A 13163-nucleotide genomic window follows, 5' to 3' on the forward strand; every position below is an offset into this window, starting at 1 on the left:
TCCTTTTACATCAACAATTAAACATTACCAGTCTTCAAAAATAATGCAAAATAATATCTTCCAAAATTATAATTAAAGAGCTGAAAAAAGAAAGGCGCAGAGACCTTTCAAAACTGGTGCGATGTGATGATGTGACAGAATAATTTAGTGTAAAGGAAAAGAGCAAGCTCTGTACGTTCTTAAACAAATTCAAAATTGGAAAGCTCAAGGTGGACACTAAGTCCTGTCCTCACCTAAAAGTGCATTTCGTCCACTCTCATCTGGAAGAAACCTGTGGTCAACAGCACAAACCAGGAGGTGGTCTGGTAAATTTGAAGACTTCACTCCAACTAGTAGAAAACCTGAGGGAACTTCTATTTGCTCATTAGAAATGGAGGCCAGACGCAGGTCTTTTCCAGACTGACAGAATCCTTTAGGAAAAAGAAACACAAGTATTTTGAAAAAAAACAACCCAAAACTTTAGAGTGAAATGCCACATAAACATACCAGTCAGCCATGTTTAAAGTCACTAAATTTTAACCTGCAGGATAGGTCTAAAACAAGTCAATGCTAATACAATTTAAGCAATGCTTACATACAGTATATACAGTAAATGCAATAATGTCTTGATTTTTTCAATAAGTCAGAGGCAACAGAAAAGTAAGTCATTTCTTAGAAAGAAGTCCTGAGAAGACTGTTCCTTAAATCATTCACCAGAACTTAATATTTGCTATGCTGAGGCAGTGCCCTGTTGTTTTGTTCCTGAACTGTAAGTAATAATATCCTGAGATTTTAAATGGTATTTCAACACCTGTAGCACTGAAAACCGGGACTCCTCACCATCTGTGGAGCAGCAGCCTTCAGGAGGAGTGTTCATCTGGTATGGAATCAGAGAGCTGTTTGAGTCTGAGCCATCGTCTTCATCTTCCTCCTCGTTTACTGACCTGCCAGCTACGAAGCATCAGACGGCACTTAACACTCACTGCCTTTACAATACCAACAAACTACACCCTGGAAGGCCTGGGGTTTTTCATGCTTCTTAACACTCTTCTCTTAATTTCCCCATGACACAGCTTCGTATTCAGCACTGATGCACAGCAGCTTTCTTTCTTCAAAAATAATAATAAATATTAGCAAGGAATATCTTAAATTTAGAACTGCATACATGTTAAGAGCTTTTGTGTGCTTTTTATAGTTGGTTAAATTTAGAATTGCATACATGTGCTTTTTATAGTTTTGCCATCTCTAAAAACATATGCATTGCAGCAGCAGATCTTTGCGTTACCAGTGTTCCAATTGAAAGAGAAGCAATTACAAAGTAAAAGTATTTCAGAATATGAGTTATACATTCACATTTGTATTACTCATTACTTATTTGTATTTGTATTACTGTATTACTGAAATACTCAAGAAACGTTAAAAGACCTAGTAGTTAATTGCATGCATGCTGAAACAGATAATTTGTGTGCTATTTTAATGCTACATGGATGCCAGGTATATGTCTAGAATTCCATGTTGAACTGGCATGAATATTTTCAGAATGAAACCTCTCATTTAAAAAAAACACCTTTGGTCAGATCCAGAAGAGATGAAAGGACTCTACAGCACTTTCCCATCACCTGCCTTCAGATCACAAATGACAGAATTGACTGCTGTTAAACAAATGGGCACAGTTATTCCACCCATGTTACTATAATGCACACTGGAAATAAGTACACTGTTTTTTATATCATCAATTTAAGCTTATTCGTTATGGAAACCAAATCTGAAAATATTTTCGAAGCAAGCAAGCAGTGTACAGACATAGTTCTGATGGAACCTGACACTTACCGTTAAGTGATGTGACCTGTTGTTCAGTTTCTAGATACAGCTGTGAGAAGACAGGTCGAGGCACTACGTTATTGGAGCGAAGAGACGCCTCTATGGAGTTGTGCAAGACTTCCTCAAAACGAGTCGTTTTCAGCTGCCCAGCATATGAGTTTCCCATCTTTTGAAAAACAAAAAGAAGCACACTCAGACTTGCTGCTTCAAATCCCTAGAGGCACTGCCCCAGATAAATTTAAAACACAATTAAGCAAACAATTAAAAACTGCAGCCATTGTAAGAGATCTCTACGTCTTCATGTCAAGCCTTTCCAGGACACAGAGGGAGAAAGAGAGGGACATTAGTGAGAAGAGCACCCTGCTGTGTAATGATAGGAAGTCCCTTGTAAGCAACTGCACTTAACAGAGGGGTACAAGGGACAGACTCCATTTTATAACCTGACTCTCACAGCACAGGGGATAAATTAACCAGACAACAGCCCAGAACATGCATTTCAAACTATAATAAAGTTTGACTGCAGCCCAGCCTTCTCATACTAACTCCTAGACCAGGTACAGCCCCTGTTCAACAGTCCGTAAGACCCAACATGGGGAGAATTTACTGCTCTGAGGAGAACTGCCTCACAGAAGAGACAAGGAAGGGATTTATTTGCTCGCTTCTCATGTGAAAGCTAGTGCTTTTAGAAATACTATCTCGACTCTTTCCTCAGACAGCCTTCACAAGCAATTTCCAACGAGTATTACAATACTATTAACACCACAAGGTTCTGGAAGGTATCTTGGGGAATCTCACTTTGCCTATATTTCAGGCAGACTGTAGGCCGGGGAAACAATATTTGTTTCTCTTGAGGGGTTTGGTTCTGAAGTAGGGCAAGTTAAGTCTAATGTTCTACAAGGCTTGGTACTGGGCCCCCTGCAATTCATTATTTACATGTTCCCACTTGGTTAGCTATTAAAATTATTTCTTATTATAATTTCTATGCTGACGATACTCAAATCTAAGTTCATATTAAACTTACACTGAAGTAGCAGTTTGTACATTGTCTAATTGCATCTCCGATATAAAAACCTGTATGAGTTTTGAAGTTCATGCTACTCAGCATCTCCCACCGCCTACGTAAAGCCAATGCACTAACCCCATCTTTGGATAACACTGCTTGTATTTTATAAAAATTGAGGAATTGATGGTTATTTGATCCTGGCTTGACTGTTGACAGTCATGTACAGTCATGTTTAATTTGCTATCCTTATAACTGTTCTCACACCTATCCAATTGTAAAGAGCTTTGGGATTATTATAACAGATACAAGAGGAACCAAAAGGGTCTAGATTGCACCCGTGAGCTGTGCGTGAAGTAAGTCTCCTCTTACTTAACGGCCAAAATGTAATTGTGTTCTTTTCCCAGTGGCAAAGGGAACACAGAGGTTCTGGGTTCAATTCTTGGGCTGCTACTGTTTCTCCATGGAGTTTGCATGTTGCCCCTGTGTTCATATTCAGTCCAAATGCAATATGCACTGGTAATTAATTGGCTTCTGGGACAATGTGTCTGTGTATGCCTTGCGATGGACTGGCATCCCATCCAGGGGATGTATCCCACCTTGCGCCCGTTTCTTGCCAGGATAGGTTCCAACCCCCTGCAATCGTTTACTGGACAAGGTGGTTAGAAAATGTAACATAAATTTATGGATATTCTATTCTACAAGAATTCCACACATTCTAGTGTACAGGAAATGTACCTTTACTTTAATTCCCCTATGTTTGACAGAAATAGATTTCTCTCCCTTATCTTGACATTTAAATATGAATAAATGTCATTCCCATACCCCAGGCATATCTAAATAACGCATCCCAGTAAAAAAAAAGCAAAGTTTATAAAAAACAAGAGTACATCTGATATGAGGAGTGTGCCTGCCTCTGCTGAAGTACTAATTAAAATCTCCATCAATGATGCAGATGATTATCTGACATGTCTCACAATTTAATTTACTTTCTCGAGAGAATTGGGAAAGATCACAAACACCTCTGTACTAAACCATGCCTGTTAAACCAGCCGAGCATGATTAATGAAATCACCTTGAAAGTCAACTCTCTACTTTTATTACATAGCAAAGTTTACTTTAACGGAAATCTAAAATAAGTATAGGCCATAATAATGTCTTTGGATTAAAGAGGAAATAAACATGTTGTCATTTAAAATAAGTTTTTCTAAATGTTATAATTATATAAATAGTTAATTAAACTTATTATGTTAACATTGTTTCTGTTTTTCAATTATGATAATTTTGTGATTATACTAATTCATAGCTAAATAAAAATACAGAGAAGATCAATTCAATGGATTCAAATCCTACATGGGGCCCTGCTGCTGTCCCTAAAGTACTTGAGATACTGTAGCTGCAATCAAAGGCTCAGCTCTAAATATATAGTACAGTACAGTATGTCACTCTGTACAAAAGAGAGAAAGAAGAAGGATAACAGAACACAGAAAATGAAACACAAACTACTCACAGTTTTTGCAATAAATGTTTTGGCTCCCTTCTTGTAGATATTCAGTAGATATTTAAAACAAATGTTGCCTGCAAACAGCATTCATTTTACACTAAGATAACTTGTTTGCCTGGTCTTTAGAATATTGTGCTATTACAGACGTTTGAGAAAAATGATCATCTCGCCCTTTATTTCCTTCAGTATATATAATGTACCACTGGCACCTAACAAACCAATCCATGAACGCGTTTTGTTGAGGGAACACAGTATGCAGCCATTAAATCAGTTCATGAAAAAAAACAGAAAGTGCCTGTTACGGTCTACTACAGCATATGATGCTTTCATAGGTCAGACTGTTCTCTCCAAAGTACTTAGTAAAACTGGCAGAAAACAGCAGCATGATCTAACGTCAGCTCGGCTGTCCTAATCACCCAAAGGTCTCTGTCATTCAAAGACAATTTGTGTCTCAAATGTTCTTTTAAACTTTCCTGGAGTCAATTTCTGTGTTTCTTCTCATCCACATCAATACTACTAAAAAAACATTATTACTGTGAGAGAAGTTCTAGTTGAAAAAATACCTCAATATAGACGCTGCATCAAAATTGTTTTAACAAGTTTATGTGGAAGAACAGGCAATCTCCAGTAAAGGCAATCTGCCTCACTTTGTACTGTCCTTGTAAAAATCCAGAATGTTTTAATGGGTATGAGTATGTGCCAAAGGATTACTTAACTGAAAAAGGTAAAAAGTAGTGCTGATTTAAATTTTTCCACAATTGCAGAATCATAAATCATCTGCTCCAAAATGCCTTTTTATTCATAACATGATATGAAGCACGTCTTCCTCCTGTCTAATTTTAAGCCACACACAACCACTTCTGAAACATACTGTAATACTGTATCTACAAATTGTATTCTCATATACTAATTATTTACACATACTGTGATAGTATACATATTGATGTATTGAAGCAGAAAGACTTTACTATGAAACAACTGAACAGCAGCACCATACAAAATACAGCTTTTTCAATATATTGAATATTGAAATAGAACAAGGACACACAAACACCTCAGAGGACTCTTCTCAGGGACAAACATTCTCTTTGTCAATTAGTAAACTTTACCATAACAGGTAGGCAATTGTTATGAGCTGGTATGAAAAATATTAGTTTGCTTTATATATTATGTTTTAAAATACAAATGGCCTGAATTGTAACCAAGGGAAACATATTGAGAGCAACTAAAATATACTTTGTCTTAAAAACACTCTGACAGAATGACCGCCGCATAAAGCTCTGTCCTCCATTTCATCAGTAAAAATCCATCTGATTATAATTGCCTTTCATGTCTAAATAAGACATGTTTTAAATCAACTCTATTTTATTTGTGGAAAACAAATCACGTCAGCTAAACCTTATTTAGATGTGGATCATGAAAAAAGGTTCCACATCTGTACAGATTGGGTAAGTAGTAAATGAACGAGTTGGGAGGCAAAAAAGAGATTTAGCTTATGTAAATGAGATGAGAAGACATCAATGATGTCAGGCTATGTAATTCGATGTCTGCAAAGGAAATGATACAGCTTATACTGATAAAAAATAATATACAGATAATATCTGTTCCTTGAAATAAAAGTCAGAATCACAAACAATAATTCTCCATGGATATACTGTACTTCTTTTAAAATGTCACTGCATTTACACTGTGCAGAAATACCAACAAGTCTTGGCAGAAAATGTTAAACTTACAGAGTACTGCAATTCTACAGAAGCACATTGCTGCCACCAAGGGAAAAAAATCTCCTGAGTTATCTCGTAATTATGAGATAGCAATGATCATTTCAGCGCATGAACAACCTCTTACTTTGTGCAATGGCAATACCTACAAGCTACTGATAGCTTTGCTGGAACTGTGAGTTTACTATTCTTGACATGTGCAATGCTACATTTACATAGAATAGTAAACTCACAGTTCCAGCAAAGCTATCAGTAGCTTGTAGGTATTGCCATTGCACAAAGTAAGAGGTTGTTCATGCGCTGAAATGATCATTGCTATCTCATAATTACGAGATAACTCAGGAGATGGCCAGCAGCCATATCACCCTGCAACTCACAACTGGCAACCCACTGAAGCTAAGCAGGTGTGAGCCTGGTCAGTACCTGGATGGGAGACCTCCTGGGAAAAACTAAGGTTGCTGCTGGAAGAGGTGTTAGTGGGGCCAGCAGGGGGCGCTCACCCTGCTGCTCATGTGGGTCCTAATGCCCCAGTGTAGTGACGGGGACACTATACTGTAAACAGGCGCCGTCCTTCGGATGAGACGTAAAACCGAAGGACGTGGTCTGTGGTCATTAAAAATCCCAGGGTGTTTCTCGAAAAGAGTAGGGGTGTAACCCCGGCATCGTGGCCAAATTTCCCCATCGGCTGTTATCAATCATGGCCTCCTAACAATCCCCCACTGTGAATTGGCTTCATTACTCTGCTCTCCTCCCCACTGATAGCTGATGTGTGGTGAGCGTTCTGGCGCACTATGGCTGCCGTCGCATCATCCAGGTGGATGCTGCACATTGGTGGTGGTGGAGGGGAGTCCCCATTACCTGTAAAGCGCTTTGAGTGGAGTGTCCAGAAAAAGCGCTATATAAGTGTAAGCAATTATTATTATTATTATTATTATTACATGGAGTGCAAAACGCAGGAGGTTTTTTTTTCTTGGTTGCAGCAATGCGCTTCAGTACAATTCAATTATGAACCAGTTTTTATTCATTTAAAATTTTCCATGAAAGACATAACAAAATGAAAACAGAAATGCATCCCCAGTAAGGATTTAACAACATCAGCCACAGCACTCCAAGTGTCCACTGTACCCCATATTCCTAGTACTAAATATCCCACTTCCATATAAACTATGTCAGGACAGGATCCAGTGATGCCACAGAGGGAATATGGCTCCCAATGCATCTTTATAGCTGTGGTCTGGTCATCCAATTAGATCAATTTTTTTCTGCCTTGAGAGCCCAATGATGTAGTAATCATTCAAAAGAAGTTTTAGAACTGTTCTGAACAAGAACAATTTTGTTTAGAATAGTTGATAAAAAAGAACAACATCTAGATATTTTCACAATATGTAAAATGGTGTCTACAATACCCTGGACACAGTTTACACAAGGTACTAGAATCATGTGCACTCGAATACTTCAGTAGTTGGGATTTTTGGAAGCCAAATGTGCCTCTTCACAAATGTTGCATAACATTTCCTCATCTGTGACATTTAAGATCATTTGCATTTTCCACCACACTGAGAAGGATGAGATGTCAGACAAAGGGAGCAAAGGAGTGGAGCAAGAAGCGAACGTGGAAACGACCATCACATGTGGAACAGAAATACAGAGAACATAAGGAACCTGAGAAGGTGGTTATAGATCTTTTCATTTCTTTGGATTTATTTTAAAATGTTTAGTGATGTTCAGAGGTGCCCTCTGTGTATTAGGTTCCCCTTCTGGTTGCCAAGATGAGCGCCATGGCCACCTTCCACCTGTCATTCACAGCAGTGTTAACTCACAGTTTCTCAGCTATGCAAACTGAAGTGTGGAGTTATCCGAGGCTGGATTTTTCTTCTTTGGTCGTGGGGTTTCCCTGGTCATAGAGAGTCTAGAACCCAAAGACTCTCACAACAACAGAGAGCCACACTAACGTCAGGACTGGACGTCTAGCCTTCAGTTACACCCTGAGCTTAACTGCGTCCTAGGGGAAGTTGTTACTCTGTCTCTCACAATACCCGTATGATCTCTCTTTCTCTAACCATAACCATATGAGCATACTTTCTATAACTTTAACCACAGGAGTTTTATCTTTGTAACCTTTTGTTTGCTCTATGCATAACATCCTCCAGGATTATATATATTTAATCATGTTTCCCCTCTAGGGAAAATCTCTAGCTGCACTGAGGTAGAGCTGCACTGAGGTAGAGCCCTGTCTGACTAAAGACCATCAGGAGAGCTTTACACTGCTACTGCTTCCCTTATAACTTGAGTACTTAAGCAGTGCAGGGCTCCTCTGTTCCCACTTCCCTTTCAACCAGTGGGCTAACACCCACAGGGCTCTGTCTGTTATAATAAACAGATTTACAGATATGCTGTACAGGTGCATTCCCCCTTTCACAGCCAGCTGTGGTTTTGAAGTCCAGGGGGGTCTTGCAGTCCATGGAGTCCTGAAGCCCCAAAACCCAAACCCCCATCAGGATGTGGACAACCTGAAAAACATTCACCTTTCAGGGATCAGAAAACCTCTATCACTCTCTTCTCTTCGTCAGTCTCATTTAAGCTATTCTACAGCACTAATGAGTAGTAACCTCAACCTGTAATAATCTGTCATTCACCTAGTCCCAGCTCCTCCTGTTTGGGCAGGATTCTTCACTATAACCCAAACCTATGTCTCCGACAAAGCAGGAATTGGGTTTAAAAGAAATATGAAGCAACCTGATTCAACAATTAAAAATCTTTGAATTGACAAAGTTTAACCTTATGAAATTTCCACAGTGAAACAAGAAACAGAAATCACAAGTGCTAAATATGAGGATACAGGCATTTGTAAAAGAAAAAAATAAGAGACATTGAATGGGTGCCAACAGGAGCTCCACCTCCGGAATACAGAATCCAAAACATAACATATTGGTCACAGAACTGCAGACACAGCTATTAACATCAGTTGAAAATCAGTGTTTATCATAGCTTATTGTAAGTTTTGCCTATGCAACAAAATAAATTAATATTATAATCCAGAAGTTGAACATTCAAAGAAATGATATTGACAGCCTCTATAAAAAGGTTCAGCTAAGACTACAGTTTTAGAAACTGGAATTAAAGACTCAAACCAGCTATTTTTTTAACACATACAATGCGCACTTACAAACAATGCATAACCTCCCTTTCATGCATCCCTATTATTTATTCTCTGTACAAACATCTAATTGTCCTTAATACCAACACAAACAGGTACTGATGTCAATCTGCCTATACTGCTCACATATACAGATAATAAATTCATATTCAGAAAAGACACATTTGGATTTGTGTACCTGTGCAACGTGTGACCAAACACAGCGACCTCAACAGGAACCTAACAAATACCAGGACTTCCTGCAGTCTAGACAGCTTCTATCAACCTATGTCTATGACCTCCCGAAAGTCAGACACGATGCCATAAAGAGTCACCTTTTAACCTCTGCACCAAACTGCTCCTTCTGACCAGGGTTTTTTTAAAAAAAGTATCTTTCCAGGAGAGGAAAAAAATGTTTAGCTTCTGACTAGCTACTGCAGTGAATAATCATTTAATCGCAGAGCCACTGCAAACATACCTGCAAAAACACTCAACCCACATATATATTAAGACAAATATCCCGGTAAAGAACACAATCCAAAAACAGTGGTGACTGCTGAAAAAACAGTGTTGGTGTGAAAACTGACTGATTCCCCTGGCTTCTCACTCCTGCTCTCTTTTCGCATATTTAAATCTCTTCTTTGTCTTTCAGAAACCTCATCTGTTGGTTATGACACTAAGAGACTGAACGGCAAGGTCACCACAGGGAACTTAAAATAAGAGATTCCCAACACACAGACAGACCCCTAAGACAGACTAGTACTTTTATAAAAGCATTATGTTTATTGAAACAAACAGAAGCTTAAACAAAATAACAAATTAAAATAAATCTAGCTCTTTGTTGAGCTCCTGAACACCCGGCAGCTACATTGCCTACCAGTGTGGTTAAACACATTGGCTTCTTAACTGAAACACAGTTTAAATAACCCAAATAAAAAGGGCTTTTTTCCCCCAAATTGCAGCCCATTTTTCTTAACATGTTCTTTTCCTCAAAACAGTTTCTCCTCCAGTCCTGGACTTTATGGTTCCATATAGTCAAGCAGAATCATATGCGATGCAGTACTCTCCATACGCTCTCCCTGATTCCACCAAGTTGGCATCAGCAAGTCACTACCAGCTTGTCCATCAATTTATATGGGCTGGAACAGGGCATGCAGCATGTTCCCTGTTCCAGCTATTGCTGGCTGATGCCATTTTGTGGACAGGCTCTTTTAGCAGCTATTGGTGAGGGCAAAAGTACCTGCCTCATGCTTCAGGGAATGTATAGTCCCTCGAGGACTACGCCCCTTGCAGCATCACAAGACATTATATGATGCAACCAAACAATATACAAATTATTTATCATTGAAATGTCTAATTAAAAGCAAAAACTATCAAGCATATATTTGTTAAGTCTGACAATATCACTACTTCTGAATTACCATTAAATACCATTTTACCTTAATTCCCTTCTCTTTGTAAATTAGGAATTATGCATCCCAACAATGAATTCAGCATTTCATTCACCAACGAACCGACAATAAATTAACAATTATAAAATAGAAGTGGATGGTGCAGATGTGGTTTGTGACTTGGTATGGCTGGCAGCGTCTCTGATTTCCTTTAAAAAGATCAAATCCTTGCCAATTAGTAAACTCTGTCTTAGTTACATGGAAACAAGATCTAGAAGTGTTCGCCTTCACACTACCCCCGCATGGTGTCTGGTGTAACTAAGGATTTAAGCCTTTATTTATCACAGCAATGAATGATACAAAAAGGACTAACAGTAGTGAAAGTTGAAGATCTCATATATGTTTACAGGTTTTGCAATTTATTGGACGGACTCAAAAGTAAACAGTTGAACTTGTTAAAGTAGCTTTAAAACATTAATAAAACCAAGGTTTTCAACAGAACTATGCTAAAATCTACCTGTTCCTAGAATTGCTTTGAAAAATACTCAACACTTTAACTATAAATGATATAAAAGATATGTTATTAAATAAACCACCTATTAGCTTTTTTTTATTTTCTGGAACTTTCAAAATTAAAATTAATGAAAAAGAATCAGCCATATACAGTATTAGATCTCCTGCACTAATGCATCCTCTGATATAATGGAGAGTTCTTAAAATTTCATCTTGGCTTTGAATCAAATCCTATAACCTATTCTTATTATTTTTCAAGGCTATCTGAAACTCTCTCCTCTAATAGCATTCATTCTTTTTATTTCTTTTGGAGAATCATTGCTCACATAATGTTATTACCAATTCAACTACAAAAAGCTTTTTGCTCCTGTGCTGTTTACTTTCCACTACATTAACTCTACCTAATTGCGCAGATCTATGTAAAAAGTAAAAAAAAAACATTTAATCTGTATTTTCCATAACAATGCTTTTCCTCGCTAGTTCTGTATCTTAGACTGGCGTTATTAGTTTTAAGAGAGGGAAGCACATGTTGCTCACTGCATTTTATTTAGAAATTTGTTTAAGAAAAATATTGTTTTCCCCTTACATACGGATAGCCTTGTTAATCTCTAACAGTGTACATTTACAATACTTTTAGAAAACAAGAGGAAAACTGAACACTGAGCACAAGTGAAAAGGAAACCTACATTTGTCATAGAGTACAACTGTTTTTGTTTAGATTCAGAGATTCTTTGTGATTACTATAAGATTGTACATTTGTCGACATTAGTTATTTGGCCTGTCATAAAACTGAGTCATGGCAGTAGGAGTTTCTAAAAGGATTTTTCTGCACACAACTACATGATTAAAAACAGAAAGGAACTGACAAATTTACATCTTCTAGACGTTGTGACAAAGCCATAAAAAAAGCAAAGAGAATATTGGGATTTATAGATAAAGGCATGGAATTTAAATCAAGGAATGCCACGTTAGAATTATACCCTGTACTAGTAAGACCTCATTTAGAATACTGTGCACTGCTTTTGACTCCACATGATAAAAAAGACATTACTGCTCTGGAATCAGTCCAGAAAAGACGAACCAGATACATTCTCGGCCTCAAAGGAATGTTCTACTCTGAACGGCTGAAAGAACAAAATCTTTTTAGCCTTGAACAGAGAAGCCTACAAGGGGACCCGAGTAGACACAATCCTCAAAAGCACTGACAAGGTCGACCCAATGGACTGACTGGGTGTTGTCAAGAACCAAAGGTGGAAAGTGGAAGTGAAAGCTACACGAAAGTGCTTTTAGAGCTCAGAACAGGAGGCGCTTTTTACATAATGGATTGTGGGGGGTCTGGAACAGGCTATGCTGTTGAAGCAGATACCCAGTCTTTTTAAAAAACTTGTCTGGGTGGGATTTTTAAATCACAGTAACTAAAAACCAAACAGGCTAGATGGACTGGAAGGCTAACTCTCGACTGTATCAGTTCATTCTTATGTAGAAAGCTCTGTCAGTTTGTTCTTACTTGGGTAACAAGCAGGGAAAGAGGGTGGCATTTTTTACATCTCTGGCACTTAAAATGGAAGTAGATTAGGCATACAGCAAAACTAAATGAAAAGGGTGATAAGCATCAGGAGGCAACTCCAAACCACAAATCATTATTAATTTTACCTAAAATTCAGTGTTCTCACTTACTTTCATCTTAGGTTTCACACAGTATATTAATCAAAACACATTATTTTATTAGCGTATTCGAAATGCTGAACTTTATATTTTAAAATGAGAATTGTTTGTTTATGATGCTAAAAACAAATTTCAAGAACATGTTCTGAATTTTATTAGCATAAAATGTCCTATATTAAGAAATAATACTTTTACCATCATAGTGAATTTGAAACTAGCAATAAAAAATATATTGTGAACTGCTCTTGAACTCACAAGAAGATATAAAACATCACCAATATAAGAACATCTCTCCCATCTAGCCCCTTTGGCGGTTAATAGTTAATACAAGGTGCTCCCATTAAAGAAAGGTATTGGCTTTAATAACATGGCCAGGGAAATAATAATATATAATAATGACAACACTACAAAAGGTGGCAAAGTCTTTCTTCTA

The 13163-nt window shown here is 37.7% G+C and overlaps 1 protein-coding gene across 4 annotated transcripts in view; it reads right to left on the reverse strand.

The window, feature by feature from the left end:
* greb1 (growth regulating estrogen receptor binding 1) overlaps positions 1-13163 on the reverse strand; it is a 56278-nt gene that overhangs the window by 38410 nt on the left and 4705 nt on the right. For all 4 annotated transcript variants that reach the window (XM_015352133.2, XM_015352124.2, XM_015352117.2 and 1 more), the window contains exons 2-4: positions 1810-1966; positions 820-930; positions 234-410 (exon numbers count right to left, since the gene is read on the reverse strand). In XM_015352133.2, the coding sequence (XP_015207619.2) occupies positions 234-410; positions 820-930; positions 1810-1966 (445 nt within the window). The remainder of the gene's footprint in view (positions 1-233; positions 411-819; positions 931-1809; positions 1967-13163) is intronic.

This window comes from Lepisosteus oculatus, chromosome 2 (genome assembly GCF_040954835.1).
Source record: "Lepisosteus oculatus isolate fLepOcu1 chromosome 2, fLepOcu1.hap2, whole genome shotgun sequence".
Classification (NCBI taxonomy): Eukaryota; Metazoa; Chordata; class Actinopteri; order Semionotiformes; family Lepisosteidae; genus Lepisosteus; species Lepisosteus oculatus.